The sequence below is a fragment of the Rissa tridactyla genome, chromosome 1 (assembly GCF_028500815.1).
Source record: "Rissa tridactyla isolate bRisTri1 chromosome 1, bRisTri1.patW.cur.20221130, whole genome shotgun sequence".
Classification (NCBI taxonomy): Eukaryota; Metazoa; Chordata; class Aves; order Charadriiformes; family Laridae; genus Rissa; species Rissa tridactyla.
In genome coordinates this window covers 70,780,149-70,793,622 of record NC_071466.1, presented here as the reverse complement: position 1 = coordinate 70,793,622, position 13,474 = coordinate 70,780,149, and the positions used below count along the sequence as shown (strand labels likewise).

Below are 13,474 nucleotides of genomic sequence, written 5' to 3'. Positions count from 1 at the left end.
CCTTTTTAAATGGGCTTTTTCATTTGCTTTCCTACAATCAATTGCAAAATTACATTATATCATCTAGTTTGGCATATAGAATACATAATATAAGCCAACACATTTCAGATATGCCTGCTCATTCACATTTGTGTCAACAAATGAATCTAGTTATTCTTGGGGGAAAAGAAAAAAAGCATTTCTCTCAACTGAAGTGCTGCTTTGTTGCCTCCTCTGCTGTTTCTGTACCTACTGTACTTCCGAACTTGCGTGACGTGGCACTTCAACAGTCCGGGGCAAGGACGCAGATGTTCACAAAAGCTAAATTCAGTGCAGAGGAGCTCGCCTACCTGTGAAAGGAAAGGATTCTCCAGGCAAAGGGCTCAAAGCAGGAACCTGTCTTCAGAAGTAATTGCCGAGACGCAGAGCATCTAACCTGAGTGGCCCCAACCCCTCCCAGGCACGATAACCCGAAGGTTATCTTCGATGAATACTCCCCTTTGTGTCCTCTCCACTTAGCTGCAAGCTTTCAGTCTAGCTCAAAACAGGGAAGAAAATAACAAAATAAGCTATTTAAAGGGAAGTTAGTATCAGATAGCATCCAACACAGTCCCCAGACATAATTTCCTACCATGAAGTTGCCTCGATCCCCAATTCAAACTGGCATCTATGCACATTAGGCTGAGCACCAAAATATACCAGAGCCCGGGCATTTGTTAATGAAGCATAATGGATTAAAGGGGGGTTGGTTGGTGGGGTTGTGGCGTTAAGAACCCAGAAATACGACCAACGTTTCTACCACAGCAACATCAGCTGCTTCTCTCTCGTTGCTGTAGAGAAAGTCCTGATGCAGACTGAAGCCTAGGAGGGAGGTTTCATCTGTCAGGGGCTTCAGGAGGAGCTTGGTCAGGGAAAGTGCCACTGGAGCTTGACAAGCGTAGAGGATTGGGAAGGGTCAGGAGAGGAAGGCTGGCTGTCTCCATGACTTCAGGAGCTGAAGAATCAGGATAAAGAGTGATGAAACCTGTACGGCAAACTCTAGCAGTCAGAGAAGACAGCACGGATGCTTTAGCTGTCTGTCATCTAAAGCTTACATGAAATTTCCAAAGTGTGGATCATGGCAACGCCATTCTTTACTTCTTTCTTGACCCCGCGTGTTTCCTAATCTCTCACTTAGAGCCCCCGTTGTGTGATGGACTGGTGTCCAGAAGAGGCAGACGAGCACTGTCCCACTCCCTGCCGGAACGCTTCCAGGGAGAAAGCTTTTTGCCAAGGGAGCCAAATTGAACAAATATGTTAGTCACTTCTCTGCACGCAGATACGTGCTGGCCTAACATGCTCCAAAGCCTCAGCTTTCCCCTAGGTTTTGGAGCGTTGCTCCTAGCAGAATCCTTGCCAGTTTAATTGGTTTAAACTGGTGCATTTCCTCGTTAGAAGACCCTTTATTCCCCATACGGAATAATCATATTCTGAGTCAAGCACACACTCTTTGCACAGTTGGAAAACACTTATTCCTAGAAGAATACTTCCATTTTGCATCCTATCAAAAACGTGCACAGAATTTGGCAACATGTGAACCGTGCTGATAATTTCCATCATTTCCCAGAATTTACAACAACTGGGAATTCAGACCTGCTGAATAAGGAAGAATAAAAAAAATGCTGTAAATAAATACCATCCCTCCCTAGGCCTTTGTAAGCCGCGTCCATTCCTGCAGGCTGACTCAGTCCAGCAGCTTCCTGTGCCTTGCAGGCTCACAACAAGGTCTATGATCTCTCTCTTGTGGATTCTCCAAGAGAAAAAAAATAAAAATCTTTTCCATTACATTGTGCTGCAATGCTGAAGTTTTCCACCATGTACTGGGGTCTGGCTGGGATAGAGTTAACTTTCTTCATACCAACAGGTATGGTGCCGTGTTTTAGATTTGTCACTAAAACAGTGTCAATAACATCCCCATGTTTTCACTGTTTCTGAACAGCACTTGCACATCATCAAGGTCTTCTCTGTTGCCCACGCTACCCCAATAGCAGGTAGGCTAGGGGCAGGCAAGAAGTTGGGAAGGGGACATGGGTGGGACAGCTGACCCCAACTGACCGATATTCCATACCATATAACACCTTGCTCAGCAATAAAAGCTGGGAGGAGGAACAAGGGGGTGGGAGTTTTATCTTCCAAGGCAGCTATCGCTCAGCGACTGGCTGGGCATCAGTCTTGCTTAGGGGAGATGGTGAGCGGCCTTTGCATCACTTGTGTTTTTTTCCTTCTTTCCTTCACTTATTAAACTGCCCAGCCCTCAAGTTTGCTCACTTCTGCTTTTCTTATTCTCCCTCCTGTGTGTTGGGGCAGGGGGAGTGAGTGGCTGTGAGGGTACTTAGCTGCTGGCTGCGGTCAACCCACCACAAGGCATTGGAAATCACCATCCCTGCAAGTAATTAAAAGACCGGTAGACGTGGTGCTTAGGGACATGGTTTAGTGGTGGTTTTGGCAGCGTTAGGTTAATGGTTGGACTCAATGATCTTAAAGGTCCAACCGAGACGATTCTATGATTCTAAGGCAATAGCTCTAAGGGAAGGGCATCCCCCTTGCAGATGGGTCCAACCGACTTGAAGCGCAGCAGTAGCAACGACGCAAAAATACATCCAAGAAGCTACAAAGCCAGTAGGTATGAGCCATCACGGGCTTGGGCAAAAGGAAGAAAACGATTAGAAAAAACAAATACGGTCAGGGTCAAATATGGTCAAATGTGCAGGGAGTTAGTTAAAGTTAACTTCAAAGTTAACCACATTAACAAAGTTAATTTCCTTTTGACTACTTCTGTCCCAAAAGAGAGATGAAACTGTGCAACAACCCCTCCCAGCCTCTCCATTCTGCTGTGCAGACAGCACAGAGCGCTTCACATCATCATCATCCCCCAGCTAACCCGGCATTGACATCATGTGACCTCTCCACCAAGAGAGAAGAGCAGCCATTGTTCATTGTGGCTCCCTGCAGAACAGGAACAGCTTGGCCACGCTCCAGCACTTCATGTTTCAAGACCCGATGCTGCCGCATCCCCCAGTTTGTGGGTGTCAGCCAGGCAAGGCCGTCAGTCGGACTGACGAGGCAGTCCTGCCTCCTTTGCTGATCATACCTCTAAAGTAACCCTTCCATGTCAAAGCATGGGAGTACTACTGACGTGCCTCCACACCCACTCTCATATACCCGCCCAAGTCTAGACAGAGATCTCCCTCTCCAGATCAAGTGTCTTCATCAGCAGTCTTAAATAGATATTTATTTCCGTCTTTATTTTTGGGCCTTCATTCCCTTTAAGTTCCTATTTGTAACACAAACACTTTGGGGATGAAGCACCCCAGGACTGTTTCCCAGACGGAAGATGTAGGCTTCCTTGCTCAAAACAGCTTTCTCTGCAGTGGGGTGGACGGAGCCCAGACTGCAGTACTTAAGGCCGCCTCACAGTTTCCTGTGGCATCGTGTTTTGGACCTTCCAGATGCTTCAGCCATGGCGTGCTCCAAGGCATTCAGAGGATCCCCCTCCTTGCTGAAAAGCATGTCAGAAACTAGGCAAAGCATTGCAAGAATGAACCAGCTGTTGCCTGCTCCAGGCTGTAAATGGCAACAAAACAAGGTGGATAAGAAGTTGTTGCCACATTTGCTACCATGGAGTAAGCAAGTGACTGAAGGAAAGGGACTGGGAAAAGGAATAGAGAACCAGAGTCTGTTTTTTTCAAGAAATACGAATTGTTATTTCAGAAAAACCTCTCCGTTGATGTGGAATTGCATTCAGGAACCTCCTGCCACACAAAAGGAGCCCCGCTTTTCTCCAGAGCCATTGCTGCTTTTCCTGGTAGCTCTAAGGCAGCTCTAAGCTGGTACCCACAGCTCCCATTTTTTCTCAATGGCTGCACTAAATGCTGAACTAGGGTTGCACCCTCGTGCACCACCTCTTCATACATGCTTCGGCATCCAACAGCACATTTTGAATGGGGAGTAAATAGAAGGAGAAAGAGCACCTTCCCCCAAGCCTTATTTGGGGCGTTCCCATCTCCTACTGCTTGAAGCACAGGGAAATGTTCACAACTATGGATTTGTGGTGGCTACATTCCCACCTGTTTCAGGGGGAGGACGTATGGAAGTTAGGGCTAGCAATGTTGAGTACACACTTCCCATGCTATTCACAAAGCATCTCCTTCCTGTGGACAGGTCTTCCCTCATCAGCCTCCAACAACCTTCAAGGACTTCTTGGCCTCAAGTAGCATTACACTCAATACTAATAAAAACCTGGGGACTAACTCAATCCATCGCACTCATCAAAGCCCTCTTTTGCTCTCTGCAGCCTGTTCTCCAAGGCTAATGAATTTATGCAATGGTGTTTGTGTCTTCCCCCTCCTCCCTTGTCTCTTTCTCTCAACTATGAAACTCAACTCCGACCCCGCTTGGCAGAAGTGAAAGGTTTTTTCAAAAAAATGGGTGACAGACATTCACAAATGCCCAGAGGGCGGCGAGCTCACTGAGTACTAAATCTGCCAGAGTCTATATAGGTTAAGAAAAGCTGCAAACTCTCTAGACAGAGGAAGACTGTCAGATCATCATTTCCACACATGGCAAAAAAAATCTAACCTAACGATAGATATGAGGCTTCTCTAGACTATACACTCATGGAACTACTTAAAATAAATTAGGACTGCAAGTCTCACTGTAGCTTGTCTGTAGATCAGCAACCTGGTTTAAAAGCTTCCGAACAGCCTACATACAGAAATAAAGCAAAAGTGCATCTTGTTTAAAAAAAAAATAATAAAACATCCAACTGTGGACCTCACAGCAGTGGATGCCCTGCACACCTCTCTTTCTAGAAGGCAGATCTCACTCACCAGCACCAAGCCGGCCAGTTCACCACAGGCCTCTGCTACACTGCACATTTCCTACTGAGAGAGAAGGACTTGCATCTAACGCTGGTTGAGCTGCCCGTTCGTGCAGATCACTATGACTAAATAGCCACCTCAAACTCGGTCACGTCAGTTTTGCCTTGACTGCCTAACCAGGCGATAGCAGAAAATCCCAATTCCCAAATTTCCTGGAGAAAAAAAAAAAAATAAAAATGCAGTATGCTGTGTTCAGGCATGGAAATCAGAAGGTCGTTTGGCTTCATTTACTCCTAAGTCCTACGTTTCTACACTTTCAGTGCTGTATTCCACCCCCCTCCATCAAAAGTGGCTCTTCTGGAGAGGCAGCAGCTGTTTCTCACCTGTGGTTCCCGGCAAAATTGACCCTTTCTTTCACCTTCTGAGATGGGTAACCCCGGATGGGAACAGAGACCACCAACATCCAAACCCTCATCTGCCTCAACTGCCTTGAAGACCCAGTTCAGACCAGACCAAACTTGAAATTACCCCTGACTTTCATTCTTAAGCACCAGCAGATTCTATTTTAACACCCACGATTCATGCTTTTCGAATCAGCTAGAAGGCCAGTCACCGGCTTCAAACACAAAGAGCACAATAGCTGCCTCAGCTGCTGTTTCTGGAAGATGCTATTTAGAAAGAATATGGGGACTGAACCAGGAACCTCTGAAACAAAAGCCAGAAAGAGCACAAGGAAAGCAGCAAATCGATACAGTCTGTCACCCAGGCACAGTGGGAGGCCTGCCACGTACTCACAGATGGGCTGTATTGGTACCAGCCATTCGCCCTCTCTCCGATTTGTTCCTTTTATGAAGGAGGTCAGGCTGTGAAGTAACCTAAAAAGCTTTTAAATTCACATCTGTAGTATCCAAATGTTCAGACTTCCTGAGGGATTTTTTTTTTTTGGAAAATGTACATTTTGTGCCTGTCTCCAGAAGCGTGCTTGTTCCAGTACAGTTTACGTATTTTGCACTGAAGTAATTGGATTAAATGAAAACCAGTCCTGGAAATAACAGCTGGTACCCACAGCTCCCATTTTTTCTCAATGGCTGCTCTAAATGCTGAACTAGGGTTGCACCCTCGTGCACCACCTCTTCATACATGCTTCGGCATCCAACAGCACATTTTGAATGGGGAGTAAATAGAAGGAGAAAGAGCACCTTCCCCCAAATATAATCTAGAGTTTAAGGGTTAAAAACACCGTGCTCAGAGCCGATTAGCAGTTCTTGCCACAACACTATTAAAGAAGCGGGCACTACTTTCACACACATCCAGCCGTGGTGTTGAGTATAGGGAGAGAGGCTGTGCTTTGTCAGCATATCAGTGATGACAGGTTACAGGCACACTTGGAGCACGCACGCCACGGTGTACTTTTCAGGCAAATTAACATGGAATAAATGTCCAGATCAAGTACCTAGAAAAAGGCTTCAAGCAAAAAGCAGACCTCAAGCTGCTCAGCTGCGAAAAGATGAAGGCAACATGTAATACCTAAATTCTGAGTCCAGACAGGAAAATGCTCCCTGGCTCCCCATCTTAGTTGCATGGCAGATTTCCACTGGAAGAAAACTTGCACACGTGAGCAGGGAAGAAAACCTGTGGCACTGGTGAGACCACACCTTGAGTACTGTGTCCAGTTTTGGGCCCCTCACCACAAAAAAAGACATTGATGTGCTGGAGTGGGTCCAGAGAAGGGCAACGAAGCTGGTGAGGGGTCTGGAGAACAAGCCTTATGAGGAGCAGCTGAGGGAGCTGGGGTTGTTCAGCCTGGAGAAAAGGAGGCTGAGGGGAGACCTTATCGCTCTCTGCCACTACCTGAAAGGAGGCTGTAGTGAGGTGGGGGTCGGTCTCTTCTCCCAAATAACAGGCGATAGGACAAGAGGAAGCAGCCTCAAGTTGTGCCAGGGGAGGCTTAGATTAGATATTAGGAAAATTTTTACACTGAAAGGGTTATCAAGCATTGGAACAGGCTGCCCAGGGAAGTGGTTGAAGCACCATCCCTGGAGGTATTTAAAAGACAGGTAGACACAGTGCTTAGAGATATGGTTTAGTGATGTTTTTTGTCAGAGTTAAGTTGATGGTTGGACTAGGTGATCGGAAAGGTCCCTTCCAACCTAGGCGATTCTATGATTCTATGAAACCATTTTGACTGAAAAGGATCACTGCAGAACTGGTCCAGACAGGGCACACAAATGACCACGTCAGCCCCACCACTGCTGGAGTCCCAGGGACCTTTACCAGGCAGACTGGATGGGACTCCAAGCCTTGCAGGCACTGGGAGGCTCTGGAGATGGGATGCTCGGACAAAGGTGACTAAATACCACACTGCTCCCAGAGTCCTCCCTGGGTCCGGGTGTCAAGTCATCGCTACGGGTAACTCCCACTTTGACCATCAACCTAAAGATACTCAAAAGCTAACGAAACATCAAGCTTTAATGAGATAAAGTCAAGTCATTTTGCTTGACGAGATTTATGATTTTCAATTTTGAGTGGCACTAAGCCAAAATACCTTTTAAAAACTCTCTCTCCCCAGGTATTCAGTCCTAGGTATTAAAAATAAAGGGAAGCTATTAAAAATAAGGGGAATTGGATTTTTTTTTTGTTTGCTTGGTTGTTTTTTATTTGTTAAGATGACAGGCATCGTTATCAAAGTTGAAAGCATTTACTGGCAATTCAGTAACTGCTTAAAATAGAAACATTTCTTCAGTTAGGGAGGCTAAAGTTAGACTCTACAGTTTAAAGAAAACTGTATACTCCTGCCTGACTATCAACTACCTGGAGTAAATCATGATGGTTTTGTCTGATCTATTTCAACAGACAACCTGCAGCCCTTCCTGTATATCTGCTAAGAGACAACCAATGAAAGACCAATGCTAACTTTGAGGCAATTATTTACAGACTGTTACTTTCTAATTAATATACAATAAATGCACAGATGTCTAATGCCAGAGAAGTGCCCGCAGTGAAACCCTGAAACTAGTCAATAGAACTTTCAGTATTTTATTAAAATAGCATATTCAACCACTGTAACCAATAATACATTAACTTTATTCCCAGAGTACGCACAACACAGTAGTGATTCAAAATATCCTTATCCATGGTAATCAATGAAAATATCTCAAATTCAAGTGTACAACTAAAACTAAACCTTTGAAAAAATCTCTCCTTTAAAGAATACATAAAGCTCTCGTACAGAATTCTTTTAAACTCCTTTAGACTTAGACGTCAGTGTCTCTCACCTGACAATACCACTAACTTTTTTCTTATGCATAGTAGAACATCTCATATTTTATAGTACCCATTTTATAAATAAATTGGCATTTTCCATCCCGTTTGTGTTTATCGTCAGCTTCACAAAGAAACCAGTAAATAAAACTGTCAAGGACAGTCACAACAAAATGATCTCACAGCAAGATATAAAACTTGAAGATACTAAAAGATGCTTCTACTCTATTTTACATAAAAAGACAGATTTAAAAAGTGCAAGGCAAGATTTGCAGGGGAAGGGGAATATTTGTTTGTTATTTTTTAGGCACATCCACTTCTTTAAAGCAAGCTTCAGAATGAAATTCCAGTTTGTTCTTCATGATACCTGTTTCAAAGTCTCTCTCAAAAAAAAAAAACAAACCCAAGAAGAAAAAAAAATTACATCCGTCAAATGTCAAGCAGGGAGTTTCCTGTCCAACTAACAGTCTTCAGTTATGTCTTGTTCTTCCTTTTTTCATCCTTGCGGGTTTTGGCTTGGGAATATACTGATTGTTCGCCTGATACTCAAGTTCTTTACGGAAGTAATGAATTGCTTTATTCAAACCTTCTTCCAATGGGACCTGTTCCCAAAAGTGAGGAGAGAATCATATCACACTGAGTTCACATCAGCTCTTTTCACAACGGTATCTTTTTTAGTACAGCTATCAAAAGACTGCTCGGAAGTCTCATTCTTAGCCAATATAAGTATTAACAGCACCACATACTGGTTACATCTCTGCACTGCTAATGCATGTTAGCTTTTAAACATCAGATATATTTTCTGAGGTATTAAGTCAAAAAAACCAACAAATTTAAATCTCATCAGATGGTTATGACTGGTCTGTTTAGTGTCAAAACAGACTTACATAATTCTACTTTCAATTCATAATACACTGAGAGAGATAAGCACACAGAAATTTAAGCCCCTTCTGTTTTTCGTCATTAAAGATCTTCTTTAGCAGATTCTCACAGCATGGTATATGCCACAGAAAGGTATAAAGGTGGTGGTTGTTTTTTAGTTTTTATTGCTCCAGTGCTCCATTGAGATATAGAAAAAGGGATACAAATTATCATCCAGTATCTAATTTGATAGTCTTAAATCCTATAGAAATAATTGTAATTCTTCATATTCTAGGCCTGTATTTAAACACTATGATTTGTAGACAAGAACAACAGAAATACTACCCACTTTTCTCAAGAGCCATATGCTCTTGACATGCGTGCTGATACCATCACCAACACAGGAGGATAAAATAGCAGCACAAAAACTACTCAGTGGTGAGGCAGTGGAACAGGTTGCCCAGGGAGGTTGTGGATGCCCCATCCCTGGAAGTGTTCGAGGCCAGGCTGGATGGGGCTTTGAGCAGCCTGGTCTAGTGGGAGGTGTCCCTGCCCATGGCAGGGGGTTGGAACTAGATGGTCTTTAAGGTCCCTTCCAACCCAAACCGTTCTAGGGTTCTACTTGCCTTGATGTACCAACACCGTACTGCTACTTCAGAGTAAGTTAAGTTTCGGTACTGACTGTGGCAAACAGTGAAGGTTAGAAGTATAAAAGTTAACTGTTTTAAACCTTTTGTGGTATCATACATCTCTATGTATGATATCCATAGTCTAAAATAAGGGCTTCTTATTCTGCCTTACTTCAGTCCACCAGCATAAATAAAAATAAAATAAATGTGTCACCTCTGTCTGGGTAGCTTCTGTTTTGCCCAAGTTTCACATATTTCCCTTTAAACAAACTAAAAACCAGGACATTTTTCTGGTGCTCATATATCTCTCTCTTAATCCAAAATAACTTTTTGGTTACAATGCTGTTACAGATAATCTTAAAAATACTCTTACTCCAAAGATTTTCTAAAAATATTTTAATTAATTAAAAGCAATTTTTTCCTTCCATAATGCATGTTACCACAGCAAAAAAGGAACGAGGACTGCAAACTCATTAGTTTTCATAACTATGTACCACATATTTCAAAGGATTCGTTTCGTTTACAGAAAGGTAGGTAGACACTTCATAATACGCGTGTGAAAAAAACGCGTTTTTTTCTACTTGTCTATTACAAATGCTAATTGTTCCTGGGTCATGAGCTAGGGCAACATACAAGACAGCCTTTTAAACAACTGTCCTGGAGATTGTGTTAAGCAGATATTCTGATAACTGAAATGCATCATTATCATGTGGTCCTCTCCCACCCACCTCTGCCTCCCTGTGTCTTTGCACACAACCCCTGTAATACAGCTGTACATACCACAGGTTCCCAGCCAAGCAATAACTTGGCTTTTCTGATGTCAGGTTTTCGTTTCTGAGGGTCATCCTGTGCTTCTGAGAGAAACTGGATTTCACTCCCACTGCCTATTAAACAAGAACTGTGCATTATCACCTGCAATTCACTATGCTTCACATTTACATCTTTCCTACCTATTGGAGCATCAGGTCTTTCTGCAGCTTTCTGTTTCATAATTCTGCCATTGAAATGCTTTCCACTGACACAGCTGCACTGCCCGCAACAGCTGGGTGAACCAGCTGTTCCACAGCAACATGGGTTCACGAAGCATTTCACAAAGCTTTCAGCATGGATTCACAAAAAGGAAGTTATGCTTGACCAGTCTAATAGCCTTCTACAATGAAATGACTGCTTCAGTAGCCAAGGGCAGAGCAGTGGATATCATCTACCTTGACTTCAGTGAGGCTTTTGACACTGTCTCCCATAACATCCTTACTGAGGGCTGAACGAGCAGACAGTGAGGTGGATTGAAAACTGTCTGCATGGCTGGGCCCAGAGGCTCGTAAGGAGTGGCACAAAGTCTACTTGGAGGCTGGTAACTAGTGGTGTACCCCAGGGGTCAATACCAGGTCAACACTGAGTTGTTGATACACCAGAGGGCTGTGCTACCATCTGGAGGCACCTGGAGAAAAGGGCTGACAGGAATCTCATGAAGTCCAACAAGGAAGAGTGCAAAGTTCTGCACCTGGGGAGGAACAACCCCAAAGCACCAGTACAGATTGGAAGTCAACCAGCTGGAAAGGTGCTTGGCAGGAAAGGACCTGGGGGTCCTGGTGGACAGCAAGTTAAATATGAGCCAACAATGTGCCCTTGCCACAAAGAAGGCAAATGGTATCCTGGGCTGCAGTAGGAGGAGTGCTGTCAAGCAGGTCAAAGGAGATGATTTTCCTCCTCTACTCAGCACTGGTGAAATACATTTGGAGGGCTGGGTCCAGTTCTTTGCTCCCTAATATGAGACACATGGACAGACTGGAGATAGCACAGCGAATGGCTACTAAGATGATGAAGGGACTGGAGCATCTCTCCTGTGAGAACAGGCTGAGAGAGCTGGGACTGTTCAGCCTGGAGAAGAGAAGGCTCAGAGGGATTTTATCCACGTGTATGAATACCTGATAGGGGAAGTAAAGAAGGCTCTTTTCAGTGGTGCCCACTGACAGGACCAGAGGCAGTGGGCACAATCTGAAACACAGGAGGTTCCCTCTGAACATCAGGAAACGCTATTTTACTGTGGTGGTGACCCAGCACTGGCACAGGTTGCCCAGTGAGGCTGTGGAGTCTCCATCCTTGGAGATACTCAAAAGCTGTCTGGGCATGGTCCTGGGCCACTGCCAGCTGTAGGTGGCCTTGCCTGAGTAGAAGGGTTGGACCTGATGACGTCTAGAGGTGTCTGCCAACCTCAACCATTCTGTGATTCTGTTAGCACTTTTGCATTGTAAAAGGACTTCACTTCCTCTTTTTGGCCGTACTCTCCAGTGTGATTTAAATAGCCAACACAGTACCTGTCTTTCGTCATGACAGGAGACAGAAACAGGACAATTTCTCTAACCAGATCTAGCAAATAGTTTACATGACATGTTGCTGTGTGATTTTATGGATGTAGGACTAAAGTAAGCGTCTCTGGGCAGCCTGAAACAGATCAAGTTGTTTGTGAAGAGACAGACAATTGGGGGTAACAATTATTCTACGTGCCTGATGGGTTTGGTGCTCCAATTTTCAATTTCCTTCCCTGATCTGTGGATGCACAGATGTTTTCCAGAGGGGATAACCCTCTATTAGAAACATCACATGCATCAGCTTCTGTACTGTATGTTTGAACTTGTCTTTTTCAGATGCCTCAGAAACACTGCTGGAATCTACAGACTAAAAACCCTGGGCTAATGGCATCAGTATGTTTCATCTCATTAGGAAGCCGCACTAGAAGACTGAGTGCAGCCCTTCACTTCCATTCTCGAGAGCTCTGATTTGCTACAGGTATCAGAGCAAGAATTAAGAGAATGACACAGTGTTTTCTTCCCAGCCACTTACAAGGGAGGTGCTGACAGCCCTTGCAAGAGCCACTGGTAGATCAGTGAAAAGTAGAGAAAGACTGTCACCACAGCATGAGGTTTTTGATGGCAGTTGAAGGAGAACAGCCTGCGTAATTGTGAAGAACCACCTTGCTGAAGTATCTGTATTTCAGCTAGGAGGTTACGTTAGACATTTTCATTCATGTGTTTTCCATTTCATTTATGAATTGTCCTTGTGCCAAAACAAAGCTAGAAAAATGCATAAACATTATACAAAATAATTGGTATAGGTCACACACATACACAGAAAGAATGTATTCATTCTACTGTTCATGCAATATTTTACATACAATTGAGAGGATTTGTATTATCTTATTAATATTTAATTATATGATCAGGATACAATTAAATGCCTTTGATAAAGTTATTACGAAATCCAAAGACCAATTAAGTTATCCATATATTACACAGACCAATCAAGTAATAATCATCTAATGACAATAAGTACTTCATTAGCTTTTCTAAGAATCACTTATCATACTCACCAACAAGTTTTTTAATTAACTGGGCAAATTCTAGGATAGTGTGCTCTTCTGGGTTTCCCTAGAAATAGAAGCGATATTCATTACAATAACAATTAAACAGCTTACAACACGCTAGCTTTCCGACATGAGATGAGTCTAACAGGGTCATGTTAAACTCTGAAAAAGCTAAAAATCATGCCTTATTCCTACTTTGATGAAAAAATTCTAACTTTGACAAGCTCCACACTCATTAGAAAAGTTGCTCTCCATTACAGTTGCCTTGGTAATACAATGTACGCAGGGGGCTGCCCAAAAAAATCAGTCTGTAAAGAATGGGCAAATGCACTTCAATCACAGTAAAGGCATGTGCCACTCAGCAGCCCACAAAACCACACCATCACTTTGAAATCTGGATTCAAGGACTTGGCCAAGTTGAGGACAGATGATATAATGAAGAAGTATGATAAACTCTCAGTTCATCCAAGGCTAGGAAACTGAACGAATTTAGCTGAAAACAATTGCTTCCGCTTTTACTACAC

At 43.6% G+C, this 13,474-nt stretch overlaps 1 protein-coding gene across 6 annotated transcripts in view; it reads right to left on the bottom strand.

Annotated features, from left to right (window-relative positions):
* Positions 1-7,901: 7,901 nt before the first annotated feature.
* The window catches only part of UXS1 (UDP-glucuronate decarboxylase 1), a 65,459-nt gene continuing 59,886 nt past the window's right edge, over positions 7,902-13,474 (bottom strand). For all 6 annotated transcript variants that reach the window (XM_054204444.1, XM_054204470.1, XM_054204463.1 and 3 more), the window contains 3 exons: positions 12,957-13,014; positions 10,370-10,473; positions 7,902-8,701 (listed from right to left, as the gene is read on the bottom strand). In XM_054204444.1, the coding sequence (XP_054060419.1) occupies positions 8,570-8,701; positions 10,370-10,473; positions 12,957-13,014 (294 nt within the window). In that variant the 3' untranslated portion in view covers positions 7,902-8,569. The remainder of the gene's footprint in view (positions 8,702-10,369; positions 10,474-12,956; positions 13,015-13,474) is intronic.